A 20,987-nucleotide genomic window follows, 5' to 3' on the forward strand; every position below is an offset into this window, starting at 1 on the left:
AGACAGTATAAAATAGGTGTGTAATTAAATTAGAAATACATAACGCGTATTTTTTCATCTCGGTGCCATAGAGATGACTTTACGATAAGAAACCTCACGGCGAACTGTGCCACGGTGAAATGTAACACGTACAATTTAAATGTAACCCTACGAAAAACATTGCATGCCTGTTTGATACCAGACGAAGACGGCGAACGTTTTGAATTTGCGCCGAACGATCCAGGTTTATTGTTTACATAGCCCGCACAGGGGATGATAATTTATTAAAACTCGTGTCATTTGGTAAGGTCAAGAAAGAACACTCTCCAAATGGAAGGCACGAATTAATACAAGTAGTAGATACTAATAAGCATTTCATGTAGGACCTACTAGTTTAAATTATCGCAATTAGGTAGGAAGCTCGTAGTTTAATCGGTTAAAGCATATTGGCGCGATACCAGTGGATATATACGGGTTAAAACCCCGTCGAGCATCGTATTTTTTTCAAATCTAGCGGGTTATATCTGAGGTGTTTTCAAGTTATGTATGTTCAATAGTCTACTGATACAGTTCCTGTAAAGTAAACCGATGAGTGCCGAGAGGAGTGGTGCCGATCCGTGATAATTTTGCTGTCCGACAGCGAAATCATCCAGACCACAATCGTCAGTCATAAAAATTCGAAAATGAAGAATATTACTGCCAAGTGCAAATTGATTTATTGCTCCATCTGTAAGTTAAACGAAATGTCGTTTTTTAATTGTGAGATTTCACCAGACAATCCATTTCCGTAACACCTGATATTTCGTAACCAGATTTGTTGACTTCATTCCCTGGCCTGCGTGATAGCAATTTGCTCCGTTTAGGAAAACCTTAGTTCACAGTAAAAAAAAAAAAAGAATAGAATAATAGAGAGTATCAAGCGACAATAGGGTCAATCGGTCTTATTTATTTCAACATCGAGAAAGGTTAAAGGGAAATCCTTAGCGCCCCACTGAACCCGGCGGAGGGAGGCAATTTTCACGGAAGCGGCCTTGACCCGAACTAACCGATAAGAGCGATAATCAGGGGCGGACACAAGTGGTGCAAGGGCCGGCCGGCAATTTAAAGAGCGCCCTTTTGTAAATTATATCCACAAAGCGCCGAGAGAGCTCGAAGTGACTCTCGAGACTGGGTGAAAATATTATTCCAAATGTTTTTAGTTATTTTATCACCACGTCCACTCTAAATGGAAAATAATCATTATAGCTAAGTCCCTATTTAGGGGGGTTCAAGAGATTAGGGAAAGGGAAGAGATCTTGTGCCCGGTAATTTGTACAAAAGTAAATAGGCCGAAACGAAAAGTATTCAAGATGAATAAACTTTTCATCCAATCATCGAATTGGCCAAGCGATAAATTGTACGAATACTTCTATAAAAAAGTAGGAGTTATTTGAGGTAAGTTTATTTTTGACTATGTCCAATCATAATAAGATCTTATTATGGACCTCCACCAAGTGGAGGATTATATGAATTTTTACGGGAAACTGATACTTGCCCTAGGTCAGGTCCAAACAAAAATTGAAAAACGATGTGTATTTTTGCGACCCACATTATAAGCCGACACGTAAGCCGCTCGGTCATCGTGGGCGTAATTTGTGAAAAGTGCGACATAATATATTTGAAAACAATATTATTTTCGAATTCAATTTTTAAAAACAAATGGACATTTGGATTTTAATTGTAACTAAATTCCCACGATAACCGTGTGGATACCGCGTCGGTTTATAATGCCGTGTTCAGTGTTCGAATCGAGGGTCTGGAAATTTCACATGTGGTTTTTTCAATGTGTATTAGGACCCAGCGTTGAGCAAGTCGCTACATCCATTTCTAGTATAAAAAAAAACAAAACCTGTTGATGAGGCCCATGTGATCTTATTAGGATCGAACATGATTATTTTTAAAAAATAATACTTAGTTTTCCGTAAGTAGATTTTGCAATTATTAGGTACCTATTTCAACGAAAAACGAAAGAAAACATGGAAATTCGGGGCTCGTTTGCAAGAAATAAAAGCTAAACAACAAAGATTATTAATGTGTATGAAAATTCCCGTACAATAAAGTCGCTGCATTTTTGCGTGTCATTTGTTCACATAAATATAAATGTAGGAGAAACCCTAAAATCGCCGCAAGTTGTAGATTCACACTTCCACATCTGTAAGCATGTTTACAAGCTCCACAGTAAACATATTTTTTGCCGTTATTTTTATCAATATATTAGTAACTATAATCATTTTAATGTTGATGTATGTGCAATATTGATACCATACTATTATTTGCATGACATAATGATATAATCGTGACGAGACGAATGTCATATCACGATTATGCGATGAGTCGTGATTGCCAAATTATTGGTTAGGCGAATTTAATATAATAGACAATAATTCTGGTTTATTAAAAACCCACTAGTATCACACGGACACATCTGTAATGTATAATTTACAATCCTGATACCAAATTAATCTATCAGTTGTAACCACATCGGCTCAAGAAATAATTATGTAGGGTTAGGGTCGAGAAAAGGTTTGCATTGTGAATTAAACATTGTTTTAATTTCTCGTACCTACCCAATAAACAACGTTAATTTAAGTGAATGTATGACAAAAATCGCCTAGATACATCGATTCGGTTAAAATCGTATACAAACTGTTCCGAGAGTTGTATCAAAATTGTTTCAGAACTCGATATGTCCGTGTATTTTTGTTATCCGACGTGAATGAAAAATATTGTTCATACGTATATAGATGTTCATTGTCTGTACTATGCTTAACCCGGCTCTCACATCCAAACTCGCCCGTCTGCCGCACAGCCATACATCAAACCATCCAAGAACGTCGACCCGATGTCGCATATGAAGACCGTGCACATCTACCCAGAGACAGTCGCACGTAACCCTCTAGACGTATAGATATTTGGATGCGGCGATCGGCGAGCCGGTATAGGAATGACCAATTCGTAGGTTGTTGTATGCGTCCTGGCGTCTTCGACTCGCAGCCCGAGAAGCGTGCAACTTGTCGATTGCAACAGTACATGTTTTTTTAACTAATAAGTCGTATTCGACCAATCAGCTGAGCTTCAACATGTGATTTGTGAATAACGATGACGTCACATCGACGTATTCGACACGTTGCAGGCGAAACAGGGTTTTGATGTGAGAGCCAGCTTAGGGTTATTAATTCTTATACACCTTTTCGGATTTTCGAAATTCAAGAGGTCCAATAATTTGATTAAATACATATTTGAATCCCGAGAACTCGATTGGTTTTTGCGCTACATATTTATTCAATATGCTGAGACATTAGAAATCGGAGCTTTTAAAGTATTATTTTCCCCTCATAAGCAAAAGTGAGAACTTAGAGCTTTGGGGAGAATTCTGCAGTCAAATTTTAATTAACAAGTTTTCTAGGTGTGAGCATTTCTTATAAGACCTCCAAAATATACATATCGAAAAGCTAATAATTAAAAAAAAACCTAGATTGGTGTCTTCTATTGGTGAAACCAAATCACACTTAGATTTCAGAACATAGGTGTAAGCAAGCTTACATTAACAGTGTTAATTTGAAAAGTTATTTCATGCCAGGTGCGATTTTCGAAAGGTAAGTTCTTCATGATAATTCTGACTAGACGATTGCAACAAACATCTTCATTTCTAGAAAAGATTTTTAGACATAATAATATGTCCTATAGGACAACCAGAGAATCACCTACATAATTATTATTTAATCAAATGCGACAGCTTTAATCCCAGTGTTAAATACAGAGTGGTAGTACCTACTACGGAATCACCTTCAATCGATGATGGTTCAAATAAAATCAGGTCTCCGGTGTCACATTACAAAGCTCGACACAAAGGCTGGTTGGCGCGAAGTTAGGGGAGCAGTGACTGGGCCGGATATCCGGGCGCGGGAAGTCGCGGGGCCACCTCGAGGGCCCCCGGCACTTCCTTGATTAGCCCTGGTTTCGGATTGTCAAGTGACCCCTGATGGGTTATTTTACAAACACGAACAACCGATGCATAGCAGACAAGGGATATGGAACATTTTTTTCCGGATTACCTAACCTAAAAAAATATACGTATTATTTGTATTAAAAATGACATAACGCTTTTCCAGATTTCGAAGTAAACAAAAACAAGCTTTCGCCCTAATACATAAGTAAGTTGCCCTAAAATTAAGAACAAACTTTAAAAGAATGGATAATTGAGGTATTTCACTTTTGGAAAAATGGAGCTACATTTTTGACAACAAACTTTGGACGTTTATTATACAAGCTCTTCGCGGCCAACGTGATAAAAAATACATTTTTATGTTTCCCTTCATAGGCTGTGGAATAATTGCTTTAACTGGGGACATTCGTCGATAATTACGTTTTAGTAAGATTTCAGAGTGATTTAAAGCATATTATATAAAAAATATTTTAATTTGCATTAATTTGGAAGGTACCTACGAGGGCTGTATTAAAAGTCAAGTAAATTTCCAAGAAATGAACTCACAATCGCAAATCTTAAATACATCATGTCTGTTACTAGGCTACATTAAAATTTTCAGGCATACTTGTCATTTAATTTATTTTTAACAACTATTGAAAGAAGACAACCTCCAGTATTTTTATAAAAAGGGTGAATTTCGGGCGTTAATAAAATATTATGGTTTGGCACTAATGACGAGGTCATCAATGAAAAATCCTATTATTTGGAAGGGGATTACAAAATTCGAAATACGCTAGACTAGAGTTTAGTATTTCGAGCTAAAAGGGGTCAACGTTGTAAAATAAAATGATTTTTTACTTAAAAGAACATTCCTTGTTTCATTTTTACCAGTCATACTGCCCTCGTAGTTACTCGGGTAATATGTTGAAAGCTCGTAAATAAAAATAATTTCTAAGGTAAACGCTAAACAAACGTTTAGCAAGGGAGACTTTGCCTCTGGTAGGTACGTAGGTACGCCAAAGTAAAAAGTTTACAAATAAGTATTTAACGCTCCAACTGATTTTGAAATGGGTAAGTAGCGAGAAATTTTCGAACATTTTAAGTGCAGCCGAAAAGACCACACATTACATATCGAGGGGTGTAAAGCTGCGTATAAAATAAATATAAACTTTGAAAGCAATAAACCGAAAGCCAAGAAAAACTTCTACATTCGATTAGGCAAACTTACTTACCGGAAAGTGGTTTGAATAACTAAGTTAGGATATCCTTGGCGCTATATATACGTATATTGTGTCTCTACCAGCGAGAGTTTCACGCATGGCACTGTGATAATATTATAATTTGTTGGGAAAAACACACCGAATTCATGATACATTCTAATTGTTTTAAGTTTTGTACTATCCCATTTGAAACGATTTGAAATTTCTGGCATCTTCGGGCACATGTACACACACAGGATTCACTTATTGTGCCTAAATATACAACTGACGAGCATGGTAATATGTTATAACATACTAGTTATATGCTTAGGTAAAAGATCGCGAAGAGAAAGGTTTAATTGCATCAGTCAATAAAAACACGTGTTAATATTATGTATATTTTGATAGAATTTGAGAAGATATAGGTTCCTCCTACCTATATATTAAGCCATGAAAAGTTGCTCTCAATGGTGTTCATAACTCATTTTACCGAAATATGACAGTTGATGGGTCATTTAATGGGGATTAGCTTGCCCAACAAAAAACCAATTGGATCAAGTCACTGATAGTAAATCCACACAGTCCAAAGTGAACAAGTCCTAGAATTTTCTTCCTTCCTATCATAAGGCCAGATTGGTAGGCGTATATTTGCACACAAAAGCACAAAGCTGCAATTAAACGTTGTTGCGGGGGAAAATGATGATGATAGTTAACTTTCCACTTAATCCTGCGCGCCCATAAGACGGCCGGCCGGTGCAACTCGACCCTAGTAATGATGCGTGGTAAGGGACATACCAAAAGAGATTACTGACCGTCAAGAGTATCTGGTGGCTATTAGCCCACCCACCGGCCGTCTCTAATGGGCGCGCAGGCAAAGGAAAAGGAAGTAAATATTTTAAAATTGAAAAACATGAGGTAATTTTCAACAATAAAACATCTTCGCGAACGAACCAATATTAAAAAATCAGTTGCATTCATGGTCAGTATTTTAATTAGTTCAGAATAAATTATAAATGCAGCACCCCTTAACTCTCGCTGGTGCAAACATACAGCGAATGAACTTATGTAGACGTAAAAGCATAAGAAAATGAAATCTGAGAGGGGTGGGCGTTAATAATATTGGGGGTGTGAGGAGGGGGGTTGTGCAGTCTTGAAGAGGTGATATCCGATGTAAATATTTGCCTCGTAAATCTTTATCAATCGGAGAGAGACGGTAAAGCTCGTGTGTTTACGGCGAAAATTATGCCGGAGCGATAAATATTATATTGTTTGGCGGACTAGTTTTCTAACTTCGTGAGATACGTAAACAACATACACATTATTACGAGGACGGGTCATAATAAACAAGATTTCGGCGGATAAAAACAATATGTGATTTATACGCGACGTAATATAAGAAAACCCGTTAGGTAACACCATCGAGAAGCATTGGAAACGGCCGCCGCCCATGGGGGCTACTCTTATGAAAGTATGGTAAGCAAGGCTGATTATAGACAGGTTGGGGCACTGAATTCCAAGTTATGATGTTAGTGCTAGTTATTGATTATTTTCGAAAACCCAAAACCTGTTCGCAGTAAATGAAGATCAATTGTATAATATTATTTCGTTCATAGGACGCAAAGTGCTTTCTAGGGGTCGCCAACAAGATATCAAATAAAAAAATATGTATTTTGATGGAACACTCAGTAGGTAACAATAAATACATTTTTTTTTCATCCACCAGTCTATGTTTGAGCGTGTCAGACAGAATTTTATATATACGTAATTTATTGTGTAAATTTGTATGTAAGTAGGTACCTGTGTGCATTCCTTAATAGCGTCTTAATTTCCTTAGGTGTTTCTTAATTTCAGTTCATATTCTATCTTTGGAAAATTTTAATCTTACATATTTACGTAATATTAATAGGTAATCTAGGACATTTTAGGTTCAAAAATATAGTTATTAAAATTCACAATTGCATAATAAATACATAATATAATTATATAATATTATTTCATCAATTATTTATGGGGGTGCTCTGCGATTACAACGTCGATGGACCGCACGCCACTGATATGGAGATGTGTATTTATTTAACCACAGAACAGATTATTAAATATAAAACCCAAGTATATTGAATGTACGTTACATTTACGTGACAAACTTTAATGCATATTATTATCATACAGACGTAACAGTGTATTAAGAATAACATATTCTTTAACACGTGTTTTAAGTTTATCCCATATTTACCACACTCGACATCCGTAACATGTTATACCACACTCAGTAGGGTGAGCCAGTTCACATTAATTTTGTGTTCCATGTACGTAACATTACAGAGTAAACATAACTATAGTGATATATCATCAGAAATATAAATCGTCTGGTGTTCGAATTTAGAACTAAGATCATCTCAGTAAAAAAAATATTGAATTTTATATCAAATGTTAACATGTGGCGCCCTCACTCAGTGGACAACTTATACTGGTGAATCTAAATAATATGTAGATACTGCAGTCAACGAGTTGTTATTGTACGTATTAAAAAAGCGTCCAACGTTTCAGAACAGCATGCGGGCGAAGATATAAACGATACAAGTAATAACCACGCTTTCTTTTTAATCCCAAGACCTTCGATAACACTGAAATAAGAACGCACCGAACAATCGAATATCCCGCCAAAATCGAAAACGCCGAGGTAGCAACAGCTCCGCCACAAAGGTAGGCCAACAAAGAGTCGGTCGGGCCATCTGTCTTGGGGGCACCTGTCCCGCACCTGGTGCCCCCGGCCGCTGTTGCGTCTCAGAACAGTGCAAGCGGGAGCAGCACGGCGCGCGCGCAAGCTGCTTTACTACCCCGAGCGGATGTGAAGCCGCGAGTTATAATAACATAAAAAATAAGCAAGCTAACTAGGGTTGTCAACCATTTTTGAGAAAATTCCGGGACTGTAACGGATATTAAAATATATGTAACATTATCATTTTTTTTATCGTATACAACATACATCATTAGATAATTGATATGCTAACAAAAACAAATACACCGATGGTCATGTTGAGAAAATCGAGTTACAAATACCTATTCAATTATAAATATCTAACTGTTTTCAACTATCTTTTTTATAATAAACTATTTTTATTTATTCAACGAATAAGACACAAGATTTGAAAATGTAACATTCTATATATTGAATATACATCATTTGAAATCATCGCATGCATATATACACCAGAAAAATCAATAAACATTTCATGTAATGACTACTAGTTAAAATCGTCGTAATTTAATAAAATGCCCGTAGCTTAATTGAAAAAGCATACTGGCGCGAATCCAGCAGATGCTGGTTTAACTCCCGTCGGGTGTCGTATTTTTTTCTACAAAATGATATTTTCTAGTATGTATATGCACGAGATGTTTTCAAATTAAGTAAGTATATTCTTTTTTATGTTTATTAATGTGTTAAGTATTTGAAGGACAAGTCAGATCACAACATGAATATTACATTATTTACTATTATTATTACGTTATGAAACTAATTATATTTTATACAGCATGTCCATGGGATTGGAATACAATCCAATATTAGGAATGAAATGCTTTATCCGGAGTACATACTTCAATTAAATGATCTGACATAATGTTAATGTTTTATTACAAACTAGTTTCATTTCATAAAAATGAACAAATTTGGTTATCGAATATAAACTTTCGTAGAATGGATGTTAAATTACTGCCAAATAATCTATCTCCACTGAAAATTCTAATTGATTAAATAAATACAGTTAACAAAATGAAAAGCATAAATCATTCATGATTCAATCCAACCGGGATCCAGAATAGGGACATCCATTCCGGGATGATTGACAACCCTTACATTAACTACTATGACCGTATGGCGGGGAGACACTGACTTGCGTGTTGCTACTATTAATTATATTATAATATATAGATATTATAAGCGTCGAATAATCTGAGTGCCTTCACTTTGCATATAATAATATGTCAATGATTGATTGACCTGTCAAATATTGGCATGATATACCATAATATTAGCTCGCGAGCTTAGGGCCGGAGTACTTTCGGCCGCCTGAATAATAATGTCTTCGAACGTGACCTCCCGAAATCGAATAATATGCGTGCACATCGTGAACCCTCAGTAAAAGAGAGGTCCAGAAGCTTATTCTCACGTGCGACCACGAACATCATTTTTAGCATTTAATTTAATTAGCTGGGCTATTTTTATAATACGATGATCGAAAAATTTTGGTCGAAGTTATACGTTGACCAAGAATCAAGCCAATTCAAAGAATTAGCAACCAATTATTGCTTTATTCATATTGTCGATTTTTCCTACTACTGTATACTATGAAAAATCATTCAGTGTAATGCACTTCATACAAAACAAATATCGAAGCCAGCTGACAGAACTAAACCTAGAAGCAGCCATCTGGCTCTCATTGGAAAAAAGGAGTAATGAGGACTTTCCATTTGCATTATTTTTAAATAAATAGATATGTAATAAAAATGTTCAAATGTCTTTCATCAAATGGACTTATATATAAATAAACTGATCCATTTTTTTAGTAAATAAAATTTAGCTTTATTTTTTTCAATCACAGCAAAAGTGAAGTTTGGTGCGGCCACCAGACGTTTCTATAATGTCCTCCATTCCTGTTAATGTCAATTGTGCGACCACAGTTAAATTTCAGGTGAGAACCACTGGTCTATAGTCAGGAGTCACGGTAGTAGTGCTAGTTATTGATTATCTTGGAATGCAATGATTTTCGATTTACGATTGAATATTTCGTTCAAATTAATAATTAATGAATTACCATTTTACTACAATTATCACTTTCTACAACTAGCACTACGATCTAAGCTTGCAGCTTCGTGCCGAGCTGCCCGAACATTATAGTCGCCCTTGGGTTAACTATAACAATAGTACGTTTAACCAGAGTCAATGAATCGCCATGTGTATTCCCATAATCCTTGATGAAGATTGTTTAATAATTTCGTACAATATCGTACGTAGCAATAATTGAGAATAAGCTAATGCTAAGACACTTCAGTATAGATTAAACGTGGAAATTCTTATTTTCAATGAGGGAGTAAGTCTTTAATCACGTAGGTAGGGTAAATAAAATAGGTAGGTGGGTCTGGGCAGTTAAAACATGGTGGATATATAATATTAAAATCACTCACATCTCTTAGTTCCTTAATCTTGGAGCCAGCCTTTCCAATGATGCACCCTGCTTGACTCTGGTGAATGAGCATGCGTAGGTCGAGCTCATCGTTGTTTACGCGGGAGCCATTCTGTGGACAAAAAGAAAAGTTAAATTATAGGTACTCCAGCTATTCTAACGGATCATTTAACTCTAAATTCATTAATTAAAAAAAAAATGATAAATATGATATATGGCATCCAGGAAGTTAACTCTTAGGCGTTATCTTTTTAACACGGCAGGTCATGGCCGCGTTAACAGCGAGCTGTCAAATGTCGTTGAATAGTACTGCAAAATATGTTTACACGTCATAATTGATTCCAAAAAAAGTCCAATTGGAGATTCTTAACGGATACTTTTGGAATCAAGTAAGATGCAGTGGTGTCTGTTAACCCATTGGAGACTATCGCCAAATTGGCGGCGCCGAGAGTAAGGCTGCAGATACACGGCATTGCAGTGGACGTGCGTCAACGCAGGGTCTTATTTGATTCCAATAGCATCTGATTAGAATCACCAATTCGATTTGTTTTATCCAATTGGTGATTCTAATCGGATGGAAATGGAATCAAATAAGACCCTGCGTCTACGCACGTCCACTGCAATGCCGTGTGTCTGCGCCCTAAGACGCTCAGAATTATATGAACTCCAAAGCCTCAATCCAGAAGGAGCTGTACAAATAGCGAAGAGAACGTGGAAGGACCCGACTCCCTGGAGTGACCAGGTTAAGGACACCACGGGATTCTCCCTAACAATGTCATTCAGAGTTATAGAGTGCAGGGTGGAATGGCAGACGTCAACGGAACTGTTCCGGTCTGCGGAGTACGACATCAACAGTAAGGAATAACAAGGTAAGTAGTGTAGATAAATAGAGAAAGCATAATATTCTCGACTGGGCTTAAAATACGTATGAACACTATGAAAAGCGGACAGGCAATTTACGAGGGGAAAACGCATTGCAAAATACCGCAATAAAAAATATTATAACGTGACGTCTTAATATTTTTCCGATCTCGATTTGTTTCGGCCCGATTCCGAAATAGAAAAATTTCACAAATCACGTTCAATATTTCAGAGATTGTTTGACATTTCGCTAACGTCCGAGGAGTTAAGTGGCCGCCGCGCGAGAGGCGTTTTGGTATTTTCGGAGAAAACGTTCCCGCCGCTTCTGCATTCGAGCACACCGCGTGTCACACATAATATGACAGAGATTTATGGTGGCAAGAGGACCCCCGTTTGCCCGGAATATCCATGCCATCACAGACAATATTAAGAGCATACATCAGTGAAACGGCAAATAATTTTCAACAATAGGTGGGACGAAATTCCGCACTCGTTGCCAATCGGAGAGCGGTAGTAGAGATGTGAGCACGTTAATTTGTTTTTTGATGGCGTCGGAGGAATATATTCTTATATCGTGTAAAGATGACTAAAAAACGTTAAGCATGTACTCGAAAAAGAAAACATGTCAATGAATATACTATTATTATTACTAATATAACAATAAACAACATTCAATGGACGCATGTTGAATTTTTATGACAAATTATGTTTTGTTCGGCATGCATCGTTTTCACAATCTGCGCGTCGCGTAGTTACGATCTTTTTAGACCATGCCTCAGCTGAAGTATATATAGCCTTAGCGGGTTTCGTCAAGTTAATCGTATTCCACCGATGATGATCTCAGAAGAAATAAATACAATATGATGCCAATATTATTATAATTACTCCGATGGGCAAGACATGTAGCCATTAATGGAAAGGTTATAAAAAATAACATAAGATTCCCCCTGCAGTAGGGATTGCAATACCGAATGAATATTTATTAATACCGGTTATTGGTATCGTTAAAACATATTATTATAGAAAAAAAGAAGTATGTACACATGGCCACCACATCCCGAAGCGGGCTACCAGGCCAGAATCTTTGGCGCCCCCCCCCCCCCCCCCCCCTATCTATCGCTAAGGTTATCGGCAGTACAAGTCTACAGCAGGGTTATCCAAATGGTGTTCCATGTAAAATTAAGGGTAGGTATGCGGTGTATTTATAGCGATTTTTTATATTTGTTAATACTTTGTTCCACGAAGTTGTTGAGTATCCACACACAATACTTAAAAATTGCATCACTCAACCGCATATTTTAAGTAAAATTGCGCTGCATTCAACTTATCTTAGATACTATTACAGCAAATTTGTCATGTGTGTTATCTCACGTATTTAGTCGAACGGCCACGCCAGGCCTCTGAACCCAGGCCTCAGGCTAGAGCCCTGTGAGCCCCCCCCCCCCCCCTTGTGGGAGACATGGAAGTACATATAAATAAATATAGCTATTAAAATCTACTCAATACAGATATTTTATAGTAACCTAACATACCTACCTACATTTTATTATGTTGACCTTTATAAATATGTATACATCATAATATTATTGTAAAACTGCTGATAAGTCCGGATGCAGGAAAATCTCTCAAATTTAACGGTTGTTGGATGTACTATTAACGTTGGATCAAGAGTTATTAAATAATTGGAAATATTATCCCCGAATGTTTCCTTTATCGAAATATGTTATTTCGTAGCGACAATTCTGCAAGTATAGGTATTTGGGGGATTTTGTTTCATTATTTCATTATAATTTAACTTTTGTTAGTTTCAGTCAGTATATTTGCGTTTTGGCAGCAATAAACTCAGGTATACACCAATACATACAGAAATATGCTTTCATAATACCGAAGACACTGGTATTTTGGATTTTTGAAACCGGTATTTCGGTATCGATAAATAATTTAATACCGGTTTTGAAATACAGGTATTGCAATCCATACCCTGCAGTCACCAGGAAGACCAATGACGCAGGAAGGGGGAAAGTTCTTGGAAGACCTGACGACCCGCCTAGGGTTTATAGCTTTCGATTATGATGATGAGAAACTCATTATAATAAAATAACAACATAACATGTTTGTACGTTTTCCACTTTTATTTTTATTCAGACCGGTTACGTGAATTCAAACGATACTGAAAAAATCCCAAGAGACAGAACAGAATTTGTAAAAGAAATAAGAAACTACGAAAAACCTGAGTGTTATTTTTAATTTTTAAATTCTACTTTGCAATAGTGGTCATTCATTCCCCACTTACAATTTGAACAAATCGATAGCATCCAAGACTGAAGTAAAAAAGAAAAACCTCCCTAATTCACATTGTATATTATTTCACCGCAAACTAGCAACCGATACTTAAATTATTTACTAATCCATGAAATTCATGAGTCACACAAATAATCATTTTACTGTCGATACAACGGACATGACGTGTTCGTAATATCGATCGGCCACTTTACTTGCACGGCTGAAAACCCTCTTTTTTATACTAACCCATACCTGCATGACAATATATCGTGTCGATTTTCTACTATACTTATTGTAACACACGCCGGGTATGTTTGAACTACACTCCTGTGATAGGTAATTAAATTTAGACAATTCTCATATGGTTGGCATTCTGTATAAATTACAAACATAGTTGTTACAGACAAAAAGATAAGGCGATACTAGGTACCTACTTACCAGAAGCACCTAGTGAAAAAATACGAAGCATGCCTTTTGAGACATTTTTTTTGATAATATACATTAAGTTAAACTGTATTAATTAATAAATATGCACATATCCGAAAACATTAAAAATAAAAATATTTTTCAAATATATAAAAATAATTAATAAAATGTCAAAGATATATAAAAATAATTACAAGATAAAAAGAACTTTTTATATACAACGTTTTTAAATTTTCCGTTGAATTAATATGCTCAAACTTGTACTTGATATGAAGTAAATAAAAAACAAATATAGAATACTGAAATATTATTTTGACATTTAATTTTGATTTCCATAGTAACGCACGTATATATTAAAAATTTAGATGCTAGGACCACCCCCTTAGCAACCAATAGTAGTCTTTTACTTTTTACGGATTTTTCTGAAATAACTTTCCATACAAAACAGAATTAACTGAAAATGAATTCAATACTGCTTAAAGATGGCTAAAAGTATTAAAAGAATGCATTGGCATCGCGTTCTGATATATTCTAAAAGTTTCAAATGTCTAGCTAGTCGGGAAGAGAGTTAAAAATCGATTGCAAGATTTGTACTGGACAAACAACCACCGGACAAACAAGAATACGAATTAATAAAAACCTTGTAAAATGAATTTGTTAAAGGATCCCATCTTATTATAGGTATATTATAGTATCGCATAAAACCTAGAAGACTTATGAGACGGCAAAAATATAATATTCCCTAGATATTATTATCCAAAGAATTGGTACACCTACGTGGCAAAGGAAGACACCATATCGTGATCTTCACATAGCTGCACAGAAATTGTCTGAATAGCCTACGATAAAAAATGAAGATCGCCCAGATGGTATCCGATCTCTGATGGAATGTTGAATTCTTTTCAAAGATGATTGTGAAGTATTTGACTACCTAATATTATTATGAGTCAGTGGAAAATCGATAGACATTGTATAGAGAAAATTAATGATAATATCAAAATAAACATTGCCGGGAGACGTATCAATTGAAAATATTACGCACTTACAACCCAACACTTGTCGCAGTGTATTATGTACTAGCAATAATAATAATTCAAAAGTAAATATATAAAAAAATAAAATAGATTTTTAGTATGTGGGTACATTATCCACATAGTGTAGCAACGATCAGAACCGGTTTCGTTGCAGATGGACATTTTCAAAGAATTTTATATTATGACATGCGAAACACCTATGTTTTATAGTGGAGTCAAAAGCAAAGAATGAATTCGATTTTTAAAATTAATGCTATAAGTATATCTAAAATAAAGTGTAATATCGTCTCTGTTCTGGCAGAACACACTAACTGGAGAATACTAGTTTTGAGTAATTTGACTTTGACGTTGTTAAAATGTTTGAAATGGTCTATCATGAGTTTATCAAGTAATCGTAAAAAGGATGACTTTAAAATAAAGACTGTTTATTTATTAAGAAGGTTTCCAGACGGTAAAGATTGAAATAAGGAACATTGTGGTATAACTAACTCAATATGTCATTTTTCCGAATTAGTGTCTTCTGCCAGAACAGTGACGATATAAACACATAATTTGTGAGGGGGGGGGGGGGGGGTGGAAGCGAAAATGAGCTCAGTCATTATACCTGAACTTGAAGCGATTTTCTGGCATGGGTTGCAATATAGAACAGTAGAAATGCACAACTTCTAAGGAAAAGCCACGAACGAAGCTGGGTACTGAAGCAAGCAAACTCCGGGTAAAACGTATCAAATAGTTGTAATCGGACGGATCGCCTTAAAACCAGAGATTTTGAGCATCCCAATTTCTTTAAAGGTTCAGTTCTAAAATCTGTTTCATTCTTTAAAAAAAAAAAAACAATAATTGTCATTAACTTACATGGTTGGGTTGATATTTAATTTTACTTACAAAATTATAAAGGTAGATGTTTATCCCTACTACTTTTGAAGATAATGTCACCAGGTGGAGAATATGGTAGACACAAACTGTAGTCAAGTAACTCCATTAGTAAAAAAAAAACTTGTACGTTGCAATTTATGAACTTAATATTATCAAAGTGAGTGAACAATGAATGAGCAAAAAATAATAATACAAACAGTGGAACCGACACAACTCATTCATATTTAATGGGTTCTAGTTCCAGTTTTCAAGATTCGGAATCAAGGGTTCCGGTTCAAAATGATTAAAAGGTTCCCAAGGTTCTACTCAATTTTCAAACTCTGATTTCGTTCGATGGGCACCTACTGGAATTAGCCGAGTTTGATTTGTAGTAAATGTAGCTCCCTAAACATTATTAGATACTTTACGCCGGTGACGGACTACTAATGTGATTTTTACGGGCCGCTGTTTTTGGATTGAAAACTAAAATCGCCAGGAGCAATCTGCGAGATATGATCGGCGAATGGCTTTATTTGGTCTTATTAGGAAATCGGACTAATTTAGTTTATGGTATCTGCACATCGTAATTGCCCTCGGAGGCCAGATTTACTAGGCGGTCTTGTTTTTATGGACGACCTACCAGTGGCCATGTCCGAGCCAACAGTAGGCCCACACTTTAAAATTAAGAGAATTATGGTAGGCTACAAGTACATTGCATGCTTAAGTACGACCACTTATTATTTAGTCTAGAACCTAGCATGATGGAACGAATATAATTTAATTAGATAAAGTAATTAATGTTGACTATTAAATTTTAGTCAGCACATGTAAACTGTACGAAAACACTATTGTAAGACTACAAAATGGCAGATAACATCTGTAACTATGGCAGAAAATCAAAGAACGAATAGAATCATCCAACGAAAATACATTTCGCCGTGCAGTAATTTGTACGAATAATTTAAAATACTTAATTACATTATGTATCTGTCTGTAACGCAGAGGGAGAAAGGGATATACCAAACTGTTCGTGAGGGGAGCGAGAGAGAAATAATAAAAGGGGTAGGGGTACGGGGGAGAGTAAACGAGTGTGAGACAGGGAGAAGACGTAATAAAAGGGTACCGTTTTAAAAAAAAAATCGGTTAGGTACATGTTCAAACACGCGCGTTAACATCATTTTACTCCCTACCTCAATTGTAGTTTGTCAATTTATGGCTACGGCCGTATGTGCTTAACCACTGGGGAATGCCAAAAGAAATGGCGTATTTCAAAAAAACACTACCTTATTCTTAGGTCAATAATTATTATAAAGCAATCATTATTCGTAGGATGTTTATCACACTTGAATGGTCAAAGACATAGCTTATAATAGTTTCTTTAGAATTATCTTCAAATGTGTTAATCTTGCTCATTTTTTGAATAATAAAATGCCTAATTCTTGTCAAATTTGGGATCACAGAGATTATCAATATATTTTTTTATCGTAAATATTTCACTATAATAATGTCGACATAAATTATACTGATGGTTTTATAAATGCGTTTAAAAATTAATAAATGTAAAAAATCTTAACACCACTGCACGTTTATGTATTGAAATATGACTATGTTCTAAAATATTAGAGCGAGAGGTTTAAAAGAATACTATTTTATGCAATAAAAATACTTTATGCTGTCATCAAATGTTTAAAATAAATATAAAGGATAATAAGGCTTCAAAATTATATAAATAGATTATCTACAACGTTTAAGGTGTGTCCCGGATCATGCTTTGAAAATAGAAAAAAAGCTCAATTTTGACCCACGCTGAGCACGTCCGCCCTTAATATACGACCATATATTTGCGATACAACATTTCACGGTGAAGTGTGATACGGCGAACTGCATACGTACAAATTTACGGACACGAGATTATTTATGTACATATCATATCGGAATTAATACGTAAGAATGCATTTGGGTCGATGGCTCAATGGCTAGAACCTGTTCGTCTATCTCTATTAATATGTCATTGTTTCTGTTGAAAATATTTTAACCTACGTAATCTGTATTGATTTAATTACCATGGCTTTCCACTAAGGATAAACAGTAAATTATATTAATTATTATATTAACAGTTTTATATCATGTTGGATGAGCTTTTGTATTACGACGACTGGAGCTTCTGAAATATAGCCTATCTACTTGCATCGACGCCGGCACCAAGGACCATAAATAATAATATAGTCCTCGGAGCTTCGTGTCGCGAGACTGTGTGAATAAATTTAATAATAGTGGCGCAGGACATGCAGGGTAAATGGCGCCCCACGCGACTGTCGCAGTGTAACCCCTTTTCCATTACATGGTGAACAAGAGTATTGATAACATAAAGGTTTTGTTCAGTATTCATATCCGCTTCCAGACGCATTATATATTATAAAATGGCAATACGGTTATTAATACGCACACACCATTTTCTGCGAGAGAAAATCAATTCAAATATGTCGTGAAAATCATAGACCACGCGACGTTTTGGAAAAATTGTATTCCTTGACTTATACGTTTCTACACAATGATCAAAAATCAAGCTATAAACAATATAATTCCTGACCACTTTCATATGAAAAATAAATCAATAATTTATTTAGTAAAAAAATATTTCGGTCACAAGAGAGAAATGATACATCTTTAAAAAATGTGTATTATCTAGATGCAATTATATCTTTAGATTCACTCAAAAATTAAACGTCAAATTAGGCATATTGTTGTATTTATAACATTACAATGTGCACCGATCATTTCTAATTTGATCCATATTCGACTTGTATCGGAACTAAAGCACTGACATTAAACATAATAATGCGAATGTAGCTGTAGTAATATGTGAAACGACAAACTTCATCGATTATCAGTCAAATAAATTGACCCTTCATTATTTAGATTAACATTCACAAACAACGCGTATGCCATACGTACTAAATATCGAATCGTCAAAACAGCTGGTAAATATAGCGGCTATAAATAATAGTTTCTTCCGTTGTAATTCACGACATGACTGCATACCACAGAACAGATAATAAATAGCATTCCGATAGGCTATTATATACCAATACAGTACATTTTGACGCAGGGTTTTGAATGTGTGAGTGTCCTACGAAAACGAACAACACATTATAGACGTCCAATAGTGTGTGTAATACACCAATATTAAATGAGCGTCAATACATAAACCGAGTGCAGTTGTCAGTATTCGACGTATGACATATTCTTGACACGTGTTTAAATTTATCCCGTATTCTTCTTTACTCGAGATCGGTTACCTGCTTCTCCTTACCCGTTAGGTATTTCAGTTCCCATTATTTCTGAGTTGCATACCTACTACACGTTTGTACATAATATTGTATCTGTATATTAAGTAAATTTTAATTTAAAATCACCATTATTTTAACATTGACTGACTCGGCAGTGACTATCCTATCATCGCACCTGTCACTAAATTCACACTTTACAGTTAACTTCATATGTTCCCAATCCAATACCAACTGTTAATGACAGTAACGACATGTTATCATTCATAACGCGTCAACGAGACATGGCAGGTATGCGAATGGAAAATCGAGCCAAATGCCCTGTTTTTAAAGGTATTTGGATCTACCTGTCCTATTTAGATCAACTTTGGCATTCAGAAATATTTTGCTGATTTTCACACAGTAAATCGCTTATGTATTGCGCGAGAATATTACTGCAGTAGGTACAGGCGAAATGAAGCTTTTTAATAATTAGGTCAGGTTATTCAAACACAGTATTGTGGGATCGCAAGTAGTATTTAAAACAGAGAACTGCAAATTGCATACATAATCGCAGTTGCATTTTTATTGGTAAGTATGATACTAATACACAGTATAGACAGCTTCTATCGTGGTTTATACGACTATTAATTTATTGACTGTCATTATTTGGGACATTTGAATTAAGTGCATTAATAAAAGTAAATAGAATTAGGTACATGCTAACTATAAATTGTGGAATAGGAAGGTTGCTGTAATTGGAATAATATTGTCATATTGTAAATAAAAAAGATCTCCTATATTTAAGGGGGGGGACATGCTCGTCGTAGGTCAAAATTGAGTTTTTTTTGTATTTTCAAACCATGATCCTGGACATTCCTTAAACGTTGTAGATAATCTATTTATATAATTTTGAAGCCTTATTAACCTTTATATTTATTTTAAATATTTGATGACTGCATAAAGTATTTGTATTACATAAAATAGTATTCTTTTAAACCTCTCGCTCTAATGTTTTAGAATATAGTCATATTTCGGTACATGAATGTGCAGTGGTGTTAAGATTTTTTTACATTTATTAATTATTAAACGCATTTATAAAACCATTAGTATAATTAATGACGAGATAATTTTAGTAAAATATTTACGATAAAAAATTATATTGATAATCTCTGTGATCTCAAATTTTACAAGAATTAGGCATTTTATTATTCAAAAAATTGGCAAGATTAACACATTTGAAGATAATTCTAAAGATACTTATTATAAGCTATGTTTTTGACCATTCAAGTGTGATAAATATTTTACGAATAATTAATTCTTTATAATAATTATTTACCTTAGAATAAGGTAGTGTTTTTTTGAAATACGCCATTTCTTTTGTCATCCCCCAGTGGTTAAGCTACAACATACGGCCGTAGCCATATTATTTGTTTTCGTTGAATTAAGAACACATATATATTATTACAGATGATGTTGGTTAGTTTATTAAAATGCATTAACCCCTGCCTAATCAAACCATAATCAATAAAAATATTCTTCCATCAATTTATAAAATATCTAAAATTATGTATGCTTTAATGGCATAATTTTAGATATTTTATAGATAAACAAATCTTTATTTGACTATTCTGATCTACTATGGATTGGTTGAGGCAGGGTTTCATTGAATTTTAAAAACTAACAAACACTATCTACACACTAGTCAGCGTACCTAGTCTTAGTTTAATGAAAACAAATACGTTTGACTGAGAAAGTTTACTATTTAACACTTCGCCACGTATATACATACTACCTCATCCATAAAGCAGTTAGTTACATATAGAAAAGTATTTCGATGAGTAAATACAACTAGGTAGCTATATAGAGTTACGTATACCTACTGCAAATGAGCAAGTTGAATTATACCTTATCACTTTTATCACTTATCATCA

At 35.0% G+C, this 20,987-nt stretch overlaps 1 protein-coding gene across 2 annotated transcripts in view; it reads right to left on the minus strand.

Annotated features, from left to right (window-relative positions):
* The window catches only part of LOC147074394 (heterogeneous nuclear ribonucleoprotein K homolog), a 210,327-nt gene that overhangs the window by 46,431 nt on the left and 142,909 nt on the right, over positions 1–20,987 (minus strand). For both annotated transcript variants that reach the window (XM_085943661.1, XM_085943662.1), the window contains one exon: positions 10,330–10,440. In XM_085943661.1, coding sequence (XP_085799787.1) covers positions 10,330–10,440 — 111 coding nt within the window. The remainder of the gene's footprint in view (positions 1–10,329; positions 10,441–20,987) is intronic.

Source organism: Rhyacophila brunnea, unplaced genomic scaffold, assembly GCF_057557595.1.
Source record: "Rhyacophila brunnea isolate RB1 unplaced genomic scaffold, BYU_Rbru_1.0 scaffold_16, whole genome shotgun sequence".
Classification (NCBI taxonomy): domain Eukaryota; kingdom Metazoa; phylum Arthropoda; class Insecta; order Trichoptera; family Rhyacophilidae; genus Rhyacophila; species Rhyacophila brunnea.